This window comes from Drosophila mauritiana, chromosome 4 (genome assembly GCF_004382145.1).
Source record: "Drosophila mauritiana strain mau12 chromosome 4, ASM438214v1, whole genome shotgun sequence".
NCBI classification, from domain to species: Eukaryota; Metazoa; Arthropoda; class Insecta; order Diptera; family Drosophilidae; genus Drosophila; species Drosophila mauritiana.
In genome coordinates, this window is record NC_046671.1 from 1 (window position 1) to 20,222 (window position 20,222).

General features: G+C 35.2%; 2 protein-coding genes across 3 annotated transcripts; both read right to left on the minus strand.

Annotated features, from left to right (window-relative positions):
- Positions 1-1,485: 1,485 nt before the first annotated feature.
- LOC117146290 (plexin-B) lies at positions 1,486-9,950 on the minus strand. The gene is made up of 5 exons (XM_033312302.1): positions 9,133-9,950; positions 3,675-8,429; positions 3,036-3,619; positions 1,871-2,053; positions 1,486-1,805 (listed from the first exon to the last, which is right to left on the minus strand). The coding sequence occupies exons 1-5, from the start codon at positions 9,641-9,643 to the stop codon at positions 1,698-1,700; spliced, it is 6,141 nt and encodes a 2,046-aa protein (XP_033168193.1). The 5' UTR covers positions 9,644-9,950; the 3' UTR covers positions 1,486-1,697.
- Positions 9,951-12,325: 2,375 nt separating this feature from the next.
- LOC117146291 (transcriptional activator cubitus interruptus) lies at positions 12,326-20,198 on the minus strand. 2 transcript variants are annotated; one of them, XM_033312303.1, is made up of 6 exons: positions 19,732-20,194; positions 17,005-17,378; positions 16,293-16,942; positions 15,724-16,236; positions 15,495-15,659; positions 12,326-15,440 (listed from the first exon to the last, which is right to left on the minus strand). In XM_033312303.1, the coding sequence occupies exons 1-6, from the start codon at positions 19,767-19,769 to the stop codon at positions 12,966-12,968; spliced, it is 4,215 nt and encodes a 1,404-aa protein (XP_033168194.1). In that variant the 5' UTR covers positions 19,770-20,194; the 3' UTR covers positions 12,326-12,965. The 2 variants fall into 2 exon arrangements, with proteins under 2 accessions (XP_033168194.1, XP_033168195.1); XM_033312304.1 differs by having other exon boundaries at positions 15,380-15,440; positions 15,495-15,592; positions 19,732-20,198.
- Between the last annotated feature and the right edge of the window lie 24 nt (positions 20,199-20,222).

Genomic DNA, 20,222 nt, shown 5'->3' on the forward strand with positions numbered 1-20,222 from the left:
CTAAATATGTGTTTAGACATAAGTAGGCAAACTATAAATATGTTCTATTTATGGGCTCCAATAAACATGTCACGGGACAGCATGAGTGGCAACTACAGATAAGTTCGATTGCAGCGGCCTATTGCCGGTCAAGAGATATGACCACGGTGGAGATGATTAGCGCGGTCATAGGCCTCAAACATAGATTTAAGAATAAAACTCAGCTGCATTTATTAACGCAGACTTTGGCTTCTTACAAGCGCTGCATTATATAATTAGATGATAAGAACATATGTAGGAATGAATAAAAGGCCCTCGCAGCAGCGAGTCAGTTAGATTCAAACACCCGAATTGAACTCATTAAGTGTACGCACAAGTTTATAGTGTGAACATATGTGATAGGCAGAAGGCTCAATAGGCCAGTCGAACTGGCCATCAACACTTTTATAAAATATTTAGATTTTTCTTAGTTTTATTGTTTGTCTTCTCAATTTCTGTCGGTATACCAAACACACTTTGGCCAAGCCCCTCCTTACATATACAAAACCCCCAAACGGTCACGAACACACTTTTGAACATATATATTAATATCGCAGATAAATGATTATATGACTATGAGGGGGAACTTGACTATAGCATTCTCTCTTGCTTTAACTTCAGCCCTGGTGTCTAATAATAACATCCCTGTGGTCGGTGCTCTACGTAGTGACGATAATCACCAAGTCTCAATTATAAGTAAACTACTGCATAGACTCATAAAACGGAAAAGCTACTTTTATACCGCGATCAGAAAATAAATTAATATTCCGAAAACCGTGATACCGCATTGCATTTTACCTTAAAATATGCTTTAATTACTGATTTAATTAATGATTTTAAAAACAACAATGTTGATTATTTCAGGCAAACGCAGTGTCGGTTTTAAATTTAGGATTTTAATAGATGCCAAAAAACTTTTTGCCATGCTCACTCTTACGCCCTAAAGCAATTTGAACAATTTCAATTGAAATCCTATATCCCAGAACAATGATGAAATTTCGCGTTCGCATTCATTTTCCTATTCTATTTTTTATTTCTATTAATTTTATTCTTGAAAAGTTTTTTTTACTTTTTTTAATTTTTTGACAACAAATTTTAAGTTTACTTGTTTGCAATCCCACTAGATAAGTGAAGGGTATAAAGAGTTCTCCCTTATTTTCATAATCTGTGGACGCCAGTTATTTCGTCAGTTCTTCGCTAACGAAGTTCGCTGTTGGCTCGGTATCGACTGTGCAGTGTAGAGACTCCCTTCGATGGTCCTCCTGCTGCGTTTCGTCCTTGCTAAGGGCTTTGCCTTCGCGCTTCGTCAACCATGACCTGGTCTGTAGGGTTTATTTTGTTTTCATTTGAGGAAGTATAAATACATTTAGCTTGATGTTAATATTTTAGACAGCCGTAACGGATCATGAAATAACGTTTCCATCCTCTAGATATAATTTTATCAACAAAGAAGAAGAATTAACCGTATATTGTAATTTGACAAAAATGTTGTATATTTTTCTTCGTAATAAGATCGATAGGGCATAGTTCTTATAATACAAAGCCGGCTTTTCTTACATACGTATAAGTCCTTACAATTTCTTAACTGAAATTTATAATTTTTTTGACAAGTGTAAATAAATTGTTATCTTGGCAAAAAGTAAAAGTTTTACAAAAATTCTAAAAAAATCATATTGATGTCAGCAATTAGATGTGCAATCACCATCTAGTGTAGCAGCGACATTTCCTAATTTTCGTGAAAGATGCATCTTTCGGCAATTAATATCAGTTTCAAGTGATTCCATAATCTTTAAACAAAGGTAAATAAGTTGATTATACACAAAATTACTAAAATTCAAATAATGCAGTTTACCTGATCCTTATATTTAGTTATATAAATGTATAACTCTTTTAATGCAGATATAGTATCAAACTCTTCGTTTTGCCTTACTGATAGCTGTTGCATAGCTGTACTCATTTCCTGGTCGCTTATTTGAGGGAGCCTTGACACATCGCGGTAAAACTCTTTGACCATAATTCTATAGTTTGGAATATCCTGCAATATAAACAAGTTAAATAAATATTAATGTTTTTGTTAAAATATTATAATATATAATAATATATTTATTTATTTTTTCTTTATTATTTATAAATATACAAATTTTTTAGTTATGTATAATTATTTTAAAGGTAATCATCTAAGTAATATATATTACCAATATATATGTATATTCCAAAACTTAAGGCTGACATTTGAAAAAAATGATAGGGAAAAGAAGTTAAAGTCTAAATGTATAAAATGTTTTTGCTTTGTTTTATTGTCATTAGAAATAATGCCTCGTTAATAGGTTTTTTGGTTGATTAATTAATTTGATAGACTCCGTATTTACAAGAAAATAACAAAACAGAAGGTTTACCTGGTGCTCCGTTTATACGTTACTCCGGTAAAGCGAATGCGAGATAAATTTTTAAGCGTTGAAGAGGCCGTCTTGGTATTGTATCTTCCATGCTTAATCTCAACATTCTATATTTTCATACGGACGGACAGGGCCAGATCGACTCGGCTATTGGTGCTGTTCAAAAATTTTTATAGTTTACATGTTCGGAAAAGCTTCTCTCTGCCTGTTACACACTTTTCAACTGATCTAATATTCCCCTTTCCTCTACGAGTAACGGGTATAATAATTTTAAACAAACATATTTAAAGACTAGCAAACCCCTATATAAAGAACTACAATTTTATCACATTTTAAAATTTTTTTTACATTCAATTCTTTGATAACGTTTCGTTAAATTCGGTGTTTCTAAAAACAGTCTTTTTAGAAAAGCTATCATCTGTCTATGTACCCTGAGAAGAGTTTCGATTTGTCATAAATTGAAAACTAAGATGAAACTAAACCCTGCCTTCATTCAAAGAATTTTTGAAGAGCTACATCTTCGAAATTAAAAAAAGCTTTCGACATTAGAGTATTGCTAGACTTAATATTCGCTTTGTTGTTTACTTTTCCAAACAAACATAATGGGTATTTTACACTCACCTTAGCAAACAGCAACTTATTCGACGGCGAATCTTTTCCAAGTCTATGCTCTGATGTTGAGCAAGCGTCCATAAATGTTTGTGCAATGACACTTAAACAGGAATCAACGCTGTATGTTTTATTTACATCAAATATAAAATCTGGATTTTTTATAAAATTAACCCAGAATCGAAGAGGCAAACAATTGGACTTCCAAGCGTGCACAATATCAGTATCAGCGATATCATGGCGTCGCGCAGCTTCATCAAGTAAGTCAAAGAGCCATTTAACGGCAGGTGGCAACTCCTCATTAACAGTTAAAATAATTGAGAAAAAATCATCAACAAATTTTTGTATAGTTCCTTTTGTGGCCAAAAGGCGTGTAAGGTAGACTTCTGGTATTGTTTTGTTCACCCTGTCATTACAATTATTTACGACATGCGATTGAAATGCTGGTGATCCTCCGGATAAAACGGAGTTTTTAATGTTCATATAATGATCAGGTATATTGGGCTTAACAAGATGGTAAAGCCGGGGCTGCTGCAAACCTGATTCGATATCATTGTTAATAATAATATGATTTTGCGAATTGTTTATAAAATAAACTGCAAAAAGGTAAAACTGTTAATTAAAATATTAAATATTGAGCTTAGTACTTACAATTGTGGTATGGTGCCGAATTTTGGTTTTTACTGTATGGTATATGATAATTATCATTTTGCCGTGCAATTAGTGACATTACTGCAGATTCTTTGACTCCATAATGAGCTAATGTGTTAAGGCGTTTCCATCCATTAACGGTTTTGGTTGTTAAGTCTTCATCTTGTAATGTAAGATGACCTCCTCGGCCATGCCTCCATTCTAAGTCTACTTCGTGTACAGATGGCCTCATAGAGAACGGAGTGTTTTTAAAAATCGCGTCAAGGATTTTAAGCTTAACTTGAGAAATGGTATCCCAATCGTTTACGCGACATTGGACTTTTTCATCAAGATCATCTTGTAAAATATGCAATATTACAACAGAATGGGTAACTTGTTCATGCAGAAGACGCTCTTCTGAAAGTGAGTAACGGGCATCGTTGGTTATTGCGTCCACTAAACCCTTTTCAATTTGATGCTTTATTGCTTTGAAAAGCAAAAATAAATTTGATCCAGCGTACTCTTTAAGGTAATCGTACATACAAATTGCTAGGTAGTTGGTCAACATTTTTTCAACAACGCTTTCAGTACGCCTTAGCATCAGCTGAGGATGTTTACTGGCAAGTGATTTATCTATTAAACGTAATAAAAGGGACTTCAAAATTTCCGTGGCATATTCCATCTTGTTCATTAAAACAACCATTATTAATGAGGCAACGTTAACTCGGTCTCGAATTGAAAATGATGAACGTTGAGCTTCTAATGTTTCTATGAACATTAATAAAAAATATTTATTGCCAATCAGTTGTTCAAATTGTACCATAGCTGCGTCGTAGTTAGTCTGTGGGCTACCTTCACGAAATTTTGGAGAATTTAAAATAGGATGATCTGATACACCAGGGAAAAACACCTTCATAATATAGTTCACGTGATCTAAAGTTGGTATGCCTGTGCTCTCCAAATCTGCTGTTAGGTCGGTCATGTCCGTTTGGAGCTCAGCGAATGCCTGTTTACACTCAGAACGTACGTTGCTTTCTAATGTAATCATCTGTATCTGAATTCGTTTATACTCGCGTTCTGCTTGTGTTGATTTCCTTCTGAATATTATGAGTACAATTACAAAAACAACGACCAGAAGTGCTACCGTTAATATGCCGACTAACAAGGCATGGGAGAAAACATAGGGTTTATTTAAATCATACTTAAGATATCCTATTACAAAACGAAGATTTCGACCTACTTTAACGACAACAAGAGGTAAATCAGTCGATTGATCCACACCATTTTCATCAGTTGGAAGTGGTTGTTGCTCCGGCGGAATGCATAAAAGTTGGTTAAGTGCCAGGCTGGTAATATTGCATTGCGAAGTTCCAATAGTTACATTTACATCGTACTCATCAGCTGCCAAGTTTAAAAGCTCGCCTTCTATGACCAAGCTGTCACCCTTGTAGAGTTTAACTCCGTCGTTGGGAAATGGCAAATATTTGGGGTCTGCTAAATAGACAATAGTACTCCTTATGTCATGAAAATATTTATTCAAGTTTCGAACTAGTTGTACATTGTCCATTACAAAACTTAGTTGTAAGTTTAGTTGAGTTTCATGAACCTTAACGAATGTGGTGTTAACAAAATAGTTGGCCGAAGATCCTTCATTTGTGTATAAGCGAAAGTTGTCTCCAAAGTCGGCTCGCCTCTTTTTTCTTTCATATTCATTTTTATACCTGGTTTCAGTTGGAAACGAAGAATTCTGTAAGTGCAATTCAGTATCCATCTTTCTGTTCGTCTGTTTAAACGTCTCAAATTTGTAATTTACTGGAGGAGATGGACATTCCATTTGATTAGAGTTGATCACCACACAAGATGTTTTATTTACTCGTTCATTGTCATAAAACACTTCTAGTTCAGGTTTTTGAATGGAATTAAGATATATTCCATGAACGGTGAGGACGCGACCACCACTTTTAAAACTACGCAATGGCTTAATTTGCATTATACGCGGGTCCTGTGTATAGTTAAAAATAGAGCAGGGTTGCCGGGGTGGTGAACGGAGTTGATAAGAACCAAAACTACTTCGAGTCGGATTTGTATTGGTAATGCTTGGGGCTGAGATCTGGCATTCTAACGTTCTGTTAGCACCATCAATAACTAGATGAAGGGACCGTATTGGTTCAGGTTGGGTAGCTTCTGATGTAGTACAACTAACTTGGGATGATGAAGCTTGTGTAACATCTATATGACACTCATACTCATCTAAAAATGCTCGCATAGTTGAGCCAATGTTCAAAAACTTTCCAATTAAAGACAATTGTGTCCCTCCCGACCTAGGGCCAATTGTGGGATATAAACCTGTTAACAGCACATTCTTAAAATGAAACTGAACACTTGATTCAGTAAACCCTGCATCATTTGCAACTTTTATGGGTGCAGACATTTCGTACAATGCTGCCCCAGTCCGGCATTCAATTTTTACCGATATTTGATAGTTTTCTAGTTCACAAGGCACAGAACCAATAAATATTTTGCCACGAACATCTTCCTCTCGTATGCCCAAATTACTTCCTTCAATTGTAATAAGAGTTCCACCCTCGATTGGCCCAGATAATGGTTTAATAATATCAATTCTTGGTAATGGGCACTCGTTTTCTATAGACGATTTAGTTCCTGAGCTAATAGAAATTTTATCATCTGTGCATGTTTCATTATATACACATGAGTTGCTGCACCAAGCACATTTGTATTTTGGATCACGAGTTACGCACAAACTGCAATCAGCATGTTCCCGATGAGAGCCCAACACGTCACACTTGTATAATGTAACGATTGCGGTGTCCACATAATGCTGGAAGTTCCATGTAACTACAACCTTCGCCTGATATTCATGTGTATTAGTCTCGTAGAAATATGGTGTTTTTTCGCAAACTACAATTTTGTTTGACTCAACATGAGCAGGGAGTAGCATCTGAGCTGCTTCAATATGTATGGTACATAAAAAACCAGCATGTGCGCTCTTGGGTTTTGGTAAATTTTCAATCTCTAGCCTAATTTCTATTGGCACTCTCACAGGTAGAAGTATTTCCGGATGATTTTTTTTTAAGTGGGGGCAGTGACCAACAGTATTTACAGCATTTTCTATGTTACGGCATTGCAATGATTTGTGAACGCACTTATTGTCAAAAATACACCAGTTGCAACCCCAGGAACTTTGTAGACACTCCTGGCAATTTTCATGATGTGAGCAGTCAAAAAAAGCAAAATTCCTTGATACAAAATCCTTATTTGTCTCCGAACTTCTTACTGACAATGGCACCAAAATATGATCACTGTTTGTTGGTATTAATGGTCTTTCATCTAATGGGGGAGTAGCACATCCGAGTCCGTTTTCCAAAATTTCAGCATCAATGGGGGTGGAATTTCCAAAAACACATCGGTATTTTGCATTGAAAGGTTCGGGCAAAGTTCGAATTATTAAATGCAGGTGTGATAATTCGGAAATTGGTATTTTCTCTGGGATAATAGATTCAAATTCTATGCATTGCTGTCCACTACCTAATGAAAGCCACCTTGATGCAGATGTATCTCGCTGGCATGTTGATCGAACAGTGCACCGCTTCTCCAAGGAACACCATCCACAAAAAGGATCCCGAGACTCTAAGCAAGCGGAACAATTCGTGTACACAGAACAGTGTTCAATTCTAAGCTTAGTTATTTTTCGTTGAGAAAGTACGTAAAGAAAATCATTTTTTGGCGACATCATTGTATTTGGTAGTATACGATTTCCAGCATCCACAACTATTTCCTCGTACTCGCCTGGACTTTGACCAGATAATAAAACTTTTTTGATCACTCCCATGTTCGTTCCAAGAAATGCAAGAGAATGCTGTTGATCAGTCGTTGAAGTTGCTGTGACTGAAGTAACTGAAACATTATCAAAATGAAAAAGTGCGTGTGCAGTGATTGGGGATACTCCGCTTATTTTAAGTCCCACAGAGCAAAAGTTGTAAATGTTACCGAGCGAACCAACTATTGGACATCTGCCATCATTAATGGTGCCGGATATATAGCCCAAATTTCGATCTTTTGTGGTTCCGTTAAAACACAGATGGATATTTTCAATAAACATGTCTTCAATATCTTTAATGCTATATATACACATAGCAGACATACTTTCTGGCTGATTACTTATTTCTTTTGAGGGAGAAAAAACGGTTATTAAGACATTATCGTCTTTTTTTATGCCCATTTTTTGCGCCAATTTGTGGCTGGCTGGGGTTACTTTCGCATCCCGCACAATATTGTAGTCAACATTGTTTTCAGTTGCAGTGCATTGAACAGTTATTTCAGTATAGCTGTCGTAATTAGGATCTGTAATGCAAATGCGTGCCAAGCGTGTTACATAACCGGCCTCATCAGCTAAATGTGATTTTTTTTGAACAATTATAAAGTACGCATACTCAGAAGAATTAAAGCCGTAAATATAATCGACTAGAAAATGATCCCGATATTTTACATCGATATTTATAATTGACTGCTGTATTGAGAATTCAGCATAGTTTAAATCATCAAGTCGGCGGGACGAAATGGCTGGCACGTCATGGCGATAATCACCAACATTCGTAAATGTTGTCCCCACATATAAAATATCCTCTTCTTTCCATGCATATCTCGCCGGACCTACAAATGCATATGTAGACGCGTTTTCATCGTTAGCAGCCAAAGGAACTGCGAAGAACTGGGGCGTTGCCGGAAAACGTGGCAGGCTATAAATTTCGCAGGCTCCTGAAAATAAAGATTATTTAATTATTATCGCGGAATTTTTTTTAACCTATTTTAAGGACAAAATATAACACCTAAGTCTAACTTGTAAAGTAAATATGTATACTACATGTAGAAGGGAACGTTTCCGAACGTATAAAGTATTACAAATCTTTATCTTGATGACTAACCGAGTCGATCTACTTATGTCCGTCTGCCTGTCCGTCCATACGAACGCTGTCTAGCCAATTTCTATATATATTTGTATTATTTGTTATACTTGTAGAGTAAGAGGGATTTGTTTAAAAGTATGTAAAATGCAGAATGAAACGATTTCGACCCTATAAGAATATAAACGTCCACACTTTTGAAAAATGATTAAATATTTTTTAATTTTGTATAAATCTAAATATTTATATGTCTTGTACATTTTTTGTTACATATTATTACAGTTTTTCAAATTTCTATCGATATGCCAGAAAAATGATGAAATTGACGATGTTTCATATTTTTTATAATCATATTCCTTCCGCACTTTCGATTAATTACTCATTGTCGATGCTTTTTTATATGGAGCCCAAAAACACTGAGACATTGGTCTACAATGACTACAAATAATGACCAATAACTTCTATAAACCAATACAATATGTCAGGGGTTTCGGTTCCATACGAAGCCAGCGACTTAAGTCTCTTATTTTTATTTTGATATGTGTTTGCCATTTTACCTTGTCGAATGCTTCCACACGCTATGAGAATACCATCGTGCGCGTAGCTTACTACGAGAATTTTGTTGAAGTTATTGACAAGCGATGTCTCAATATCTTCCGGACAGCCTCCTGCGTGACATTGAGGGGAATCATGTAACGGCCCAGTAACAGCCTCAGCCAGCACTCGAAGGTTTTCGTTAAGTTTAAGTATTTTATTTGTAGCACCCGCAAACAAAACATTGTGCATAAAGTCGAAGCTCAAGTGTGTAAAATAATTTTTAGATTGAGAGTCTATAACACGTTCTATATTGTTACCAATTGATCGATTGCCATAGCTGGAAGCTGTTGATTGAACTGGTATTGATGGCAAGTTAAACTGGGCGACTATGTCATTTAAGGGAGATAACACCTGAGCCGGCAATTCTTCAATGCAGCTAACGCAATAATGCTGAGAACCGAATATGATAATAATACACAGTACATGTAACATATGTATAATGTTTACACAAGACAATTCCTTTCGCAACATATTTATTTTTGGTTTTGTGAATGATCAGCTTGTAGTTGAGTTTGGGCATCAATTCCCCATTTGTCATTTTTATTATTATTTAGCACTACATTCTCTCTCCTTAATAATATAACTTTATAATATCGATTGAATTCAATGCGAATTAATTTTATGTGCCGCTGATTCACTGTTTGTGCATAAATATTTTTAAATTAAAAATATCCATTTGGCTATTTTAGGTTTAGCTCATTTTTTTTAAAGTTGTTTAACACAAAAAATCGATTAGTCAATGTAAACAAATACTTATTAAAAAAACTTCCTGAGCAACGCTCAAACGTTGTGTGTACACTATCAGTCCTAGAGCAGATTATCAGTATCGGCTGTATCGGCCTATCGCATACATATTGAACTATCGAGCTAGAGGGCATTGTAATGCTGTATTCACACGGAGCATATAAAAGGGAAGTTTACCATTAAAAACCTAGTAAGCATCCATGTAAATATGTAAGTTCCAGTTCCGAATCCACATCCAAGCAACTCATTAATGTTAGAAGAAAGAAAAAGATCAAGGAAGACACAGAAGCCAGCGATGGAGTCGAAGATGTTCCAGAAACATTTTGCTAAAATAATTTCAATGTGCCACAATACTCCGGTTGTTTTTTAGCCTTCTCATAGAGTTTTTCGCGCTGTGAACTATTTAGCAATAAGTTGCAGAAAATATATTGTTTTGTTTGGTTAAGTATTAAATTATAATATTATAAAATACATAAAACATTTAAATTGCAACTCGGAATAATAACTATTTACATAAAATATACATTTATGGTGTAGTAAATATAATCTCCAAAGAATCTAAATTGATCTCATCTGCTTCCATTCAACATTTGGAGTGCGCGATATTTTTATCTTTGTGTTGTTTTTGATTCGAGTGTTACACAGCCACCTCTCTACCCAAATGATTGGACACAATGACTAAAATTTTATAAAATTATTTTAAAAACTTAACATGTTTAATGTTAAATAATTTCAATGTGAGGTTCTCATGACATGAAGGCTGCAACACCACGTTTAGGACCAGACAATGCTTGAGAGTGTTTGGGAGTATTTTTTCAACACTTAACTCAACATTACTATGATCAGCTCGTACTAGCTCGGTTTTAGGATATTGACCACTATAAAAATGCTTCATAAATCCATTTGTGTAGTCGCTATGCAAGGGTGTACATCGATTAACAGACTAAATTTCAAAGCGGCAGTTAATGAAACGTATGCTGCTATCACATTATCTACTCTGGAAAGTCTTTGTGTCATTACTGAAGAACAATCGAGAACATAGATCTTGACAACATTGAATTCGTTTTGGTTTCACACGGGATATTTAGTTTACACATGACAACACATCATTAGAAAAAATCGTTTGTACCTATTAGAGTTGGTTTACGTTATTATCTCGTTATATTGATAGAATAAATCTATTACATCAACAATCCGTTAACAGCCAACGTGAACGAACGAAACATAACCAGATCTGCCGCAGGAAATGCTATAAACCATCTTTTACCAAAAAGTCAGTTTAATTTGTTTAATCTGGTTGTTTGTTCTTAACCCAAAGGTCAAAAATAAAATATTATTTTCATATTTCAATTATTTTTTGAGGATAGTGTGTACAATTAAACTGTATATAACCAAAAATCAAATGTAAACAACACATATAAAGACAAACATGGAAATTTTACTTCTCAAAAGATCAATTATGTAGGGCTCCTGCCTTCAATTTACATTACGAACTCATTTTCAAATTTAATTCTGCTGTGAACATGAACAGTGTCGGTATGGCAAAAGAGCTAAGAATGCAGAAATAAAAAACAAAACAAAAAAAAAATCAATAAAAGAAAGGTTTATGGTAAGCTTAGGGAGTCGCAAACTCTTAAACCTCGCAAATATTTTCGTTTATGTGATAATGAAACAAAGGTCATGTTTAGTACGATATATTGATGTTCGCTGGTTTTAAAAATTGGAATCAATTGAAACCCATCAACTGCTAGTACCACACGAGCTGTTGTGGTATTGTCTACCCCAAAATAGGAAAACAATTTAGTTATTCCAGTTATACCTTTTTTTTTACCGTTTTTTTTGTAAATATTTCGTTCTATATCTCTAAATTTTATGTTACATTGTAATCTTTTAATTTGTTTGATCAACTTCATTGTAATTAAATAGAGGTCTCATTATGTAACACAGTTTTGGATTAAAAATCGAACACACTAAAGAAATTAGATATTAATAAAACTTTTAGACAAAATAACTTTTATAAGTGAAAACTAAATTTAAAGATCATGACGAAAAATGTGTTCTTATATTGCACATAATTATATTTATTTATTATAGTCCAATAACCAATATATTTACATTATGAAGAATGTAATAGAAACACAAAGCAATTTACATAGATAAAAATTAAATCGAAAAAAGGTGATTTGAAAACTAAACAACATTCTGACAAAAACCAATTATAATTAAAAAAGCAATTAAATATTAATGTGTGCTCTTTTACTACAAATGAAACGTTTAATTGAGTTTTAAACCTTTTATTCTTTTGCTAAATTCCTTAAAAAATATTTCCAAAAATAAAATTAAAATACGAATTTAAAATATACAGGGGTCTCTAAAGGTAATTGAAACAGTAATTGATATATATGTGCCTTTTAAAAAATATATTATTTATTAATTCATAATCCGAAATTTCGCCCTCTTACTCCTACTATCTGAGTAACGGATCTGATAGTCGAGGAAATAAGCTATAGCGTTCTGTCTTTTTAGGTTTCGGTAATTGATTGGAATTCTTTTAGAATCTGGAATTACAAATTTAGAATTTGGTTAACATGTTTGTACAAATATGTACGCCCCTTTACCGAATATATAAACCAATATTTTATAATTTTAATTATTCCATATAAATATAAGCCCACGAGTATGCAACGACTTTTTTTGATGGTAGCGTCATAATTAATATTATTGTGAACCGGTATTAACGGGAAATAAACTCTGTAAAAATAATTATTTAGTAAGATTATAATTTGCATTTTAATTTCTAAAATAGCTCGGAAGACATTATATTGTTACATGTATTTTAAATAAAAGACTCGTTATTGTAGAATAAAATTAACTCGATTAAAAAACATTTGTATAAAATATTACAGTGCTTAAATAGGATTTTACTGTAATTTTGTTCTGTAATTTTTTTATTGCGTATATCCTATTGCCTAAAAGGAAATACAAACTAAAAAGAATAAAATAGTTTATTTTGACCTGTTTCTTGTAAGTTTTATCTAGATAACATTTTTTACTGCATCATTTGAAGGTATCTATTTTCCTCGAGTAAGGAAGTAAGGGATGTTGTCATATCGTTGATAACCATATTTGTCCCATGATATGGATGTGTAGAGCTGCTAACATCAGGCCACAATGTAGTGTTTACCGGCATTCCCGGGAGGCTTTGTATTTGATTGGTAGATGTGTTGTTCGTCTCCATCCAGTTTTGACAACTTTGTACATATTCCAGAGTACGCTGATATGTGTCTAAATGCATGACTGAAGTATTACTCGCTTGGGTGTCACAAACTATTTTTTGTGGTTCAGGGGGAAATAATTTGGATATTGTTATTGGTTGCATATTTACGGTAGAAAACTGACCATCATTATTAAAATTAGTGGAAGGAGACATTTGAGATTGACTTATAATTCCGCATTGGATTTCATTATCATGGTCTCCGTGTACTTTAAATATATTTTCTGTTTCGTTTCGAGGATATATTGAATCTACATTAAGTTCCGGCAAACTAGTCATCGATGAGTCTATGATTTGATTATAATTTGATTTTTCTGTTTGCCGTTGATAGGCTGACCGTAATGTTGATTCCTGCTTGGAGCCAATGTCAGTGTTTATATATTTTTGAGAATGGTGATGGAAGCTTTCGCATTTGGCATGCCCATGTTCATTTGTTACAGTTAAGGTACTTGATTGTCTTTGACTGAATGAACCCCCGATCGCCGTCATTGCAAATTTGTCTTGTACTGTAGACATTGTTGTATTTGGTTGTATATCAACGTTAGAAGGCGGTGTTAAAATTTGTTTATTGGAGTAATATATATTTGATTGTTCTCGGTAGTGGTTTGAAGCTATAGTTTCGGATACATTTGACCACATAGGTAGAGCTTGATGTTCTTTTTCCAAATGATTTGTGTCGTCTTTTACCAAGTTTAAGTACTGAAGCATTTCATCGGGAAGTATAAGTTCTTCAACTTCGTCCAGATTTATTCTTTCATTTGGATGTTGGTCACCAGTCATTGCCATGTCAGCCTTAATTGAAACAGTGCACAGATCCTTTCTTAAGCTATCCTTATTAATTGACGATTCTATATTATTAGTCTTTCCAACATTAACATCAAAGCTATGCGGTGTTGTACTGAACCGAGGAATATTCGTTAATGGATCTAAGTTTAAGTTTGGCACTGGCTCAGTTTGACGTCGAAGTGTATTATTCGCTATTGCTTTATCAAATTCGTTTTCTCCGACTGGTTTGTTGTTTTTTATGTGTATAGAATGCATATAACTAGGAATAGAAAATCGTCCGCTAGTGAAATTGTGATTTTCTGAATCTTTCCGCTGTAAGCGCTTCAAGTTTGTTGCAATTAGGTGAGACGATGGAGGCGGGGGTAGACTACTATTGTAAATTCCAACACCCTGAACCCCGAGATTCGGTTTACTAATACATGCATTCAAGCTTTTGTTCGATTCGTTGCTTAATATGGGTAGTCCTGATGTGGAAGTAAATGAATTGCAATTAGCACCATTTGACATTTGGCTAGAGCGCCGGGAACACCCTGGTGAAATGGGATCATAAAAGGAAGCCGTAGTCGAGTTACACGAGGGTTTCGGTCGCATGGTAGGTATAGAAGACACCTGGGATGATTGACTGCTACGACGACTTTGCATGCTACCGTAATAAGTGCTTGCAGTGGAATTTTGACTATCGCGACGAGACTGCCCTTGCATCGATCCGGAAACAGCTCCCTGCTTATTCAATACTGTATTACGATAACTTGTTTGGTTTTGTAAAGGGTCTTCCGGATATCCTCCTATGGTCGTATTTGGGAGCATTGGAATTTTAATTTCACGAGCAGCACCTGGCTCCATTTTCAGTTCTGTAATACGCTCATTAAGTTCGCTAATTCCAACAGTACGATTGCTTTCCGGAATGTTACAAAGCATAATCGTACTTGAATTTATACCTTTAGTTTGAAGACGACTTCGAAACCGTTGCCTAGCCAAAACAGCCCCTCCAATAGTCGAGGCGGACGCATTTCCGTTACCAATATTCACCATAGCACGTAACACAATTGGTAGGTCTGCGACGTCCACATCGTCGTCACAATTCCAGCCGTCATCCAAATTAAGATTTTCAGCATGATCATCAGGTGAATATGTTACCAAACTGTCAGATGCTCGAACTCCATTTACTAACTGATGGTTTGATGAGCTTATATCTGATTCAGATTTAATGCTAGGACTAGACGTGCCCAAAATTTTTCCCAAATGTGAGTCTTCACTGCAAGGGCTTGAGTCGATATTGTTCTCTTGAAGATTATGCCGACTGTTGTCTTGTTGTAACCGAGAGTTTGCGTCATTTAGAGGCAACCCCTTATGTTTTTTATTTGCATAAAATTCTGCACCATGGACTGTTTTTACATGTTTTCTCAAAGAGCTCGGGTCGGTGTAACGTTTTGTGCATCCAGGTGCTTTACAAATGTACGGTTTCTAAAAATAGCTATAACTGAAAAATATTATTTTTTATTTAGAGGAAAGACTTACCTCATTACTGTGTGTTCGATTTTGGTGTTTTGCGCGATCACTAGCATTACTAAAAGCTTTGCTACATCCCGGATACTCGCAAGTGTATGGTTTTTCTCCTGTGTGTGATCGTAAATGAGTTTTGAGGTTTTCCAAACGTGAATATGCCTTAAAGCAGCCTTCAAACTAATTTACACATGATTAAAAATGGAACTCATATAATATTTTTTATATAATTTATTAATCTTACCGTGCATTTGTGTGGCTTTTCACCGGTATGACGACGCATATGCACAACAAGCATATACTGCGCTTTAAATGGTTTTTCACCGCGTGTACAATCTTCCCATCGACAGACAAAAGCTTTCTTATTTGTTTGAATATGATCATTATTTATATGTTTAACAAGTTCATCTTGCGTAATGAACTCAATGTGACAGCTACGCCAATGACAATTTGTTTCAATGAAATCTCCAGGTTCATCCTTGATATCCGTTGTGTCAGCATTAGCACAATCATATTCATTTGACGGAATCGAAATTGATCCGCAGTTAATATACTCATCCAAACGGCTGTTTACTTTAACGTCACCAGGAACGCTTTTAATATTATTTACCACGTTGTTGTAACAACGGTCAGATAACTGTGAAGAGGCACTGTCGGCCTCTACTTGTGCTACGCCACCAGATGTCGATGAAGGCTGCTCGGGGACAACATCTTTAAAGGGTCCCTTTTTCTGTCTTGCATCATCTAAGTTTTTCAACTAGATAAACGATATATTATAATCATTTTTAATAATTTAAATAAGGTACCAATTACCGAGAATGCTGCAGCTGGGACATGGCTTACATCCTTTGTACCAAGCCTGGGAGTTGGAGATGTTGTTATCTGGCTAGGTGAATCGCTTAGATTAAGATGTACGTCATTTACTCTCAAAGAAGCAGAGGTTGGCATATGCCCTATAGAAAATCCAGATGCAGCAACTTGTTGTGGTGTCATCGGATTTAACAGACCTGCACTTGCACGCAACAAATGAGCTTGTATCTGTTGCAGACGAGTTGAATGTACATGAGACATGGGATTTAGGGCGGTAGCAGAAATATGACCGTAAGAACCACTAGCCGCGCTGCTTCCTCGAGAACCGTTCATAATTGTGGCTAAAGAGTTTGGCGAAAACCGAATCATTGAATTAATATCAAATGAATCGGAATAAGGCGATGACGAAAGTGCTCGTTTGCGGCTTATGCTGGCACGGATACTTCCTCCTAGTGGTCGAGGGCTACCCAACCGCCTGTTTCCATCGACACTGAAGTGGAAATCAGTACTTGCGAGAGATCCGGCTGCTGCTGCTGCTACAGCCGCATTATGCAGTTCACCCAAAGAGCTCAAGCCTCGGCTGCCCAAAAAATCAGCTGATCCCAAACCAAGTCCGGCAAGATGGAATGCTGATGCACAATTGACATAGGGATCTAACAAACAAAAATCCACACATTTTAAGGTTACTTTTTTACATATGCAATAAGGTAAATACCGTGATATGATGAAGCTGAATTAGTTCGTTGAAGAGAATACAACTGTTCCATATATCCGGGAATTCTATAGGCCGGGTGAAAGTCATGTGCATGTGGCTGCCCAGTAACATTTATATTGTGAATATGTTGAGGCTGATGATTGTGCTGGTGGCCAGCATTTCCATGAAGGTTGTTTTCATTGCATATTTGTGGTTGAATTGAAGTTTTTATTGAATCTGGTGGTCCACCCGATGGAATCATTGATGGAACTGTTATTGAGCTTGAAACGTCAGTTTGGTGATGTTGGTTTATGCATGGTAATCCTGGTGAAACAGTGGCCGCTGCAGCGACGGCAGCTGCTCTCCTGGACGCTAAAAACTGCAATTCAGAATACCTATAGAAAATAAAATACATTTTTTGTTAAATTATTTTTATCATCTATAAGTATTATTTCAACATCTGAGTCTTTAACTTATTTAAAGACACTTAAATATTATCAAATATCAAATGAAATAAATCGTCTCTAATCACCTAAAAATATCGTATTTAGGTATACATTTTTGTGGTCATAATTATTACTACTTAGGGAGAAAGAAACGTTTCAGACTTTTTAGAGTTGGTATCCTTCATCAATCGATCTAGCCATGATCGTTTTTCCGGCCAAGACCTAAGGAACTATATATATATATGCTAGAAGTTCAGATTAATCATGATTTTCTAGTGATGCCTAACCTGCTAAGTTTGTTTCAGAACGCTTCCACACCCAAAAGCCCAAAATAGCACAAAACAAAGAGAGAAAGCTATAGACGAGTTCCCCGACTATCAGATACCCGTTACTCAGCTTGTGTGAATGCGAACGCGAAAATTCATAATTTTTCTGGAATATCAATAGATTGGAGAACACAATGAGAAAAAATTTAATAATTGTTCAAATTGTTCACGTGTGGGCGTAACCGGTTTGGCGGCTACAGTGGGCATGCCAAAAAGTTTTTTGGCAAATCGATAGAAATATAAGCGACTAATAAAATTATGAAAAAATATGAAAATAATTTTTCATTTTTTTATTATGAACAGGGTAGTTATACCCTTTACTCGTAGAGTAAGAGGCAGAAGAAGCCGTTTTCGACTATACCAAGATATATATTCTTGATCAGGATCAAGAGCCGAGTTTATGTGGTCATGTCAGTCCGATCGTATGGACCATGTTGCAACGCCCACTCTAACGCCCCTAAACCGTCCAAACTGCCACGCCCTCACTTTTGCAAAATGTTTTGACTTTTATTAGTTGACTTGTTAGTCTTGTCAATTTGTTGTCCATTTTTATGGTATACCAAAAACACTTCGCCACTCCTAACAATTACAAAACACCCAAAATGGCAACGCCCACAATTCTGTAAATTTTTTTATTTTTTCTCATTTTATTCCCCAATATCTATTGATACGTCAGAACAATTATGAAATTTTGGGTTCGCTCTTTCACTAGCTGAGTAACGGGTATGTGATAGTCGGGAAGATTTGATTATAGCTGTCTCTCTTGTTTTTCATGTAGTCTTGTAAATTTCTATCTATTGCTATCTATCAAGTTACTTCTCGACCAACCAACAAAAAAATTAGGCTCTCATTTTTTAAAAGTATTTTAATTATTTACTATTTATTATTAGCTGAGTAAACGCCAAGATAATTTTCTTTTGCTAATAATTTCGATGTTAACTTTAGCATTGCCTTTGAATACAGCGTTTTAAATTCGAAAATAGATTACGACTTCTATCGATATTCCAAAAGCATTTTTTCAACGATCGCTCTTAACCGCAAAAACAGGCACGTCCGCAATTTCACCAGAGAGAGTGCTATAGTCGAGTTCCCTGACTATCAGATACCCGTTACTCAGCTAGCATGGATGCCAAATTGCATAATTTTTCTGGGATATCGATAGATATTTAGGAATAAAATGAGAAAAAATTAAAAAAAAAAATGTTGAAAAGTGTGTGAGTGCAAATCCATAGAAGCTTAAATTTCTAATGAACTAATTAATAATAAACTAATCAAATTATGAAAAAAAAATATCTCACAATTTTTTACAAATGTGGACGTAGCAGTTTTTGGGAGGATTTTAGGGCGTTAGAGTGGGCAAGGCAAAACGGTTTCTGCCAATTCGGTAGAAATTTTCACGACTAATAAAATAAGGAAAAAATATCAAAACATTTTGCAAAAGTGTGGGCATGCCAGTTTTGGACGGTTTTAGGGCGTTGGCAAAATGTTTTTTTGCAAATCGATAGAAATGTAAAAGACTAATAAAAATGTGAAAAAACAAAACATTTTTGATAAGTGATAGTTTTGTGCTGTTTGTGGGCGTTAGAGTGGGCGTGGCAACAAGCTTGCGCTGCTTTGTCTCTAGAATCTGTATGCTGAATCTCAATCTTCTAGATTTTTTTTCTGAGATCTCGACGTTCATACGGACAGACGGACTTATCCAGATCGACTCGGCTATTGATCCTGATCAAGAATATATGTATATACTTTGTGTCTGGTCTAAAACGCTTCCTTCTGCCTGTTACATACGTTTCAGCGATTCCTTTTACTCTACGAGCAACGGGTAAAAAAAAGTTTATTATTATTATATTATTATATAATTATAATAATAATAAACATTTTTATACACGTTACTCGTTATTATTATTACTTTTTTATATTTATTATTATTTATCTATTGTGAGGCTTACTTGTCGAATATGCAAATAAAAACTTACGCAAGGGGAAAATATGTTGGTAACGCGTAGGCGTCCATTTCATTAAAGTTAGTCCACAACTACGTCGTTTTATGAATTAAATTATCCTGTTAAATAATATTAACCGTCGGCGTGAACATTTTTGAAAGATTGGTTTTTCAATTAACGGCACGCATAAATTTCCACTTTTGATCAGCAACTTTAACAATTTTAAGGAAACTCTTTGATTAAACAGTTGGTTTTAATATTTAATATTCATATAACTTAATTATTATAATTGTGTGAGCTTATGCGCACGGCTTCCTAAGTAATGAATGGTATCGCCAAATCTCACACGTATATTCATAAGATTTTCAGTCCCGAAGTAATATATTTATCACTAAATTTTAAGTAGCGAACAATGAAAATCAGTTTTGTAAGACAAGTCCATATTTTTTTAATGCTGCGTCTTATTCCTGCGTTTCTTACGAGTGGACTGAGCGACATTAACACTAGCTGTTGCAATGCTTCGT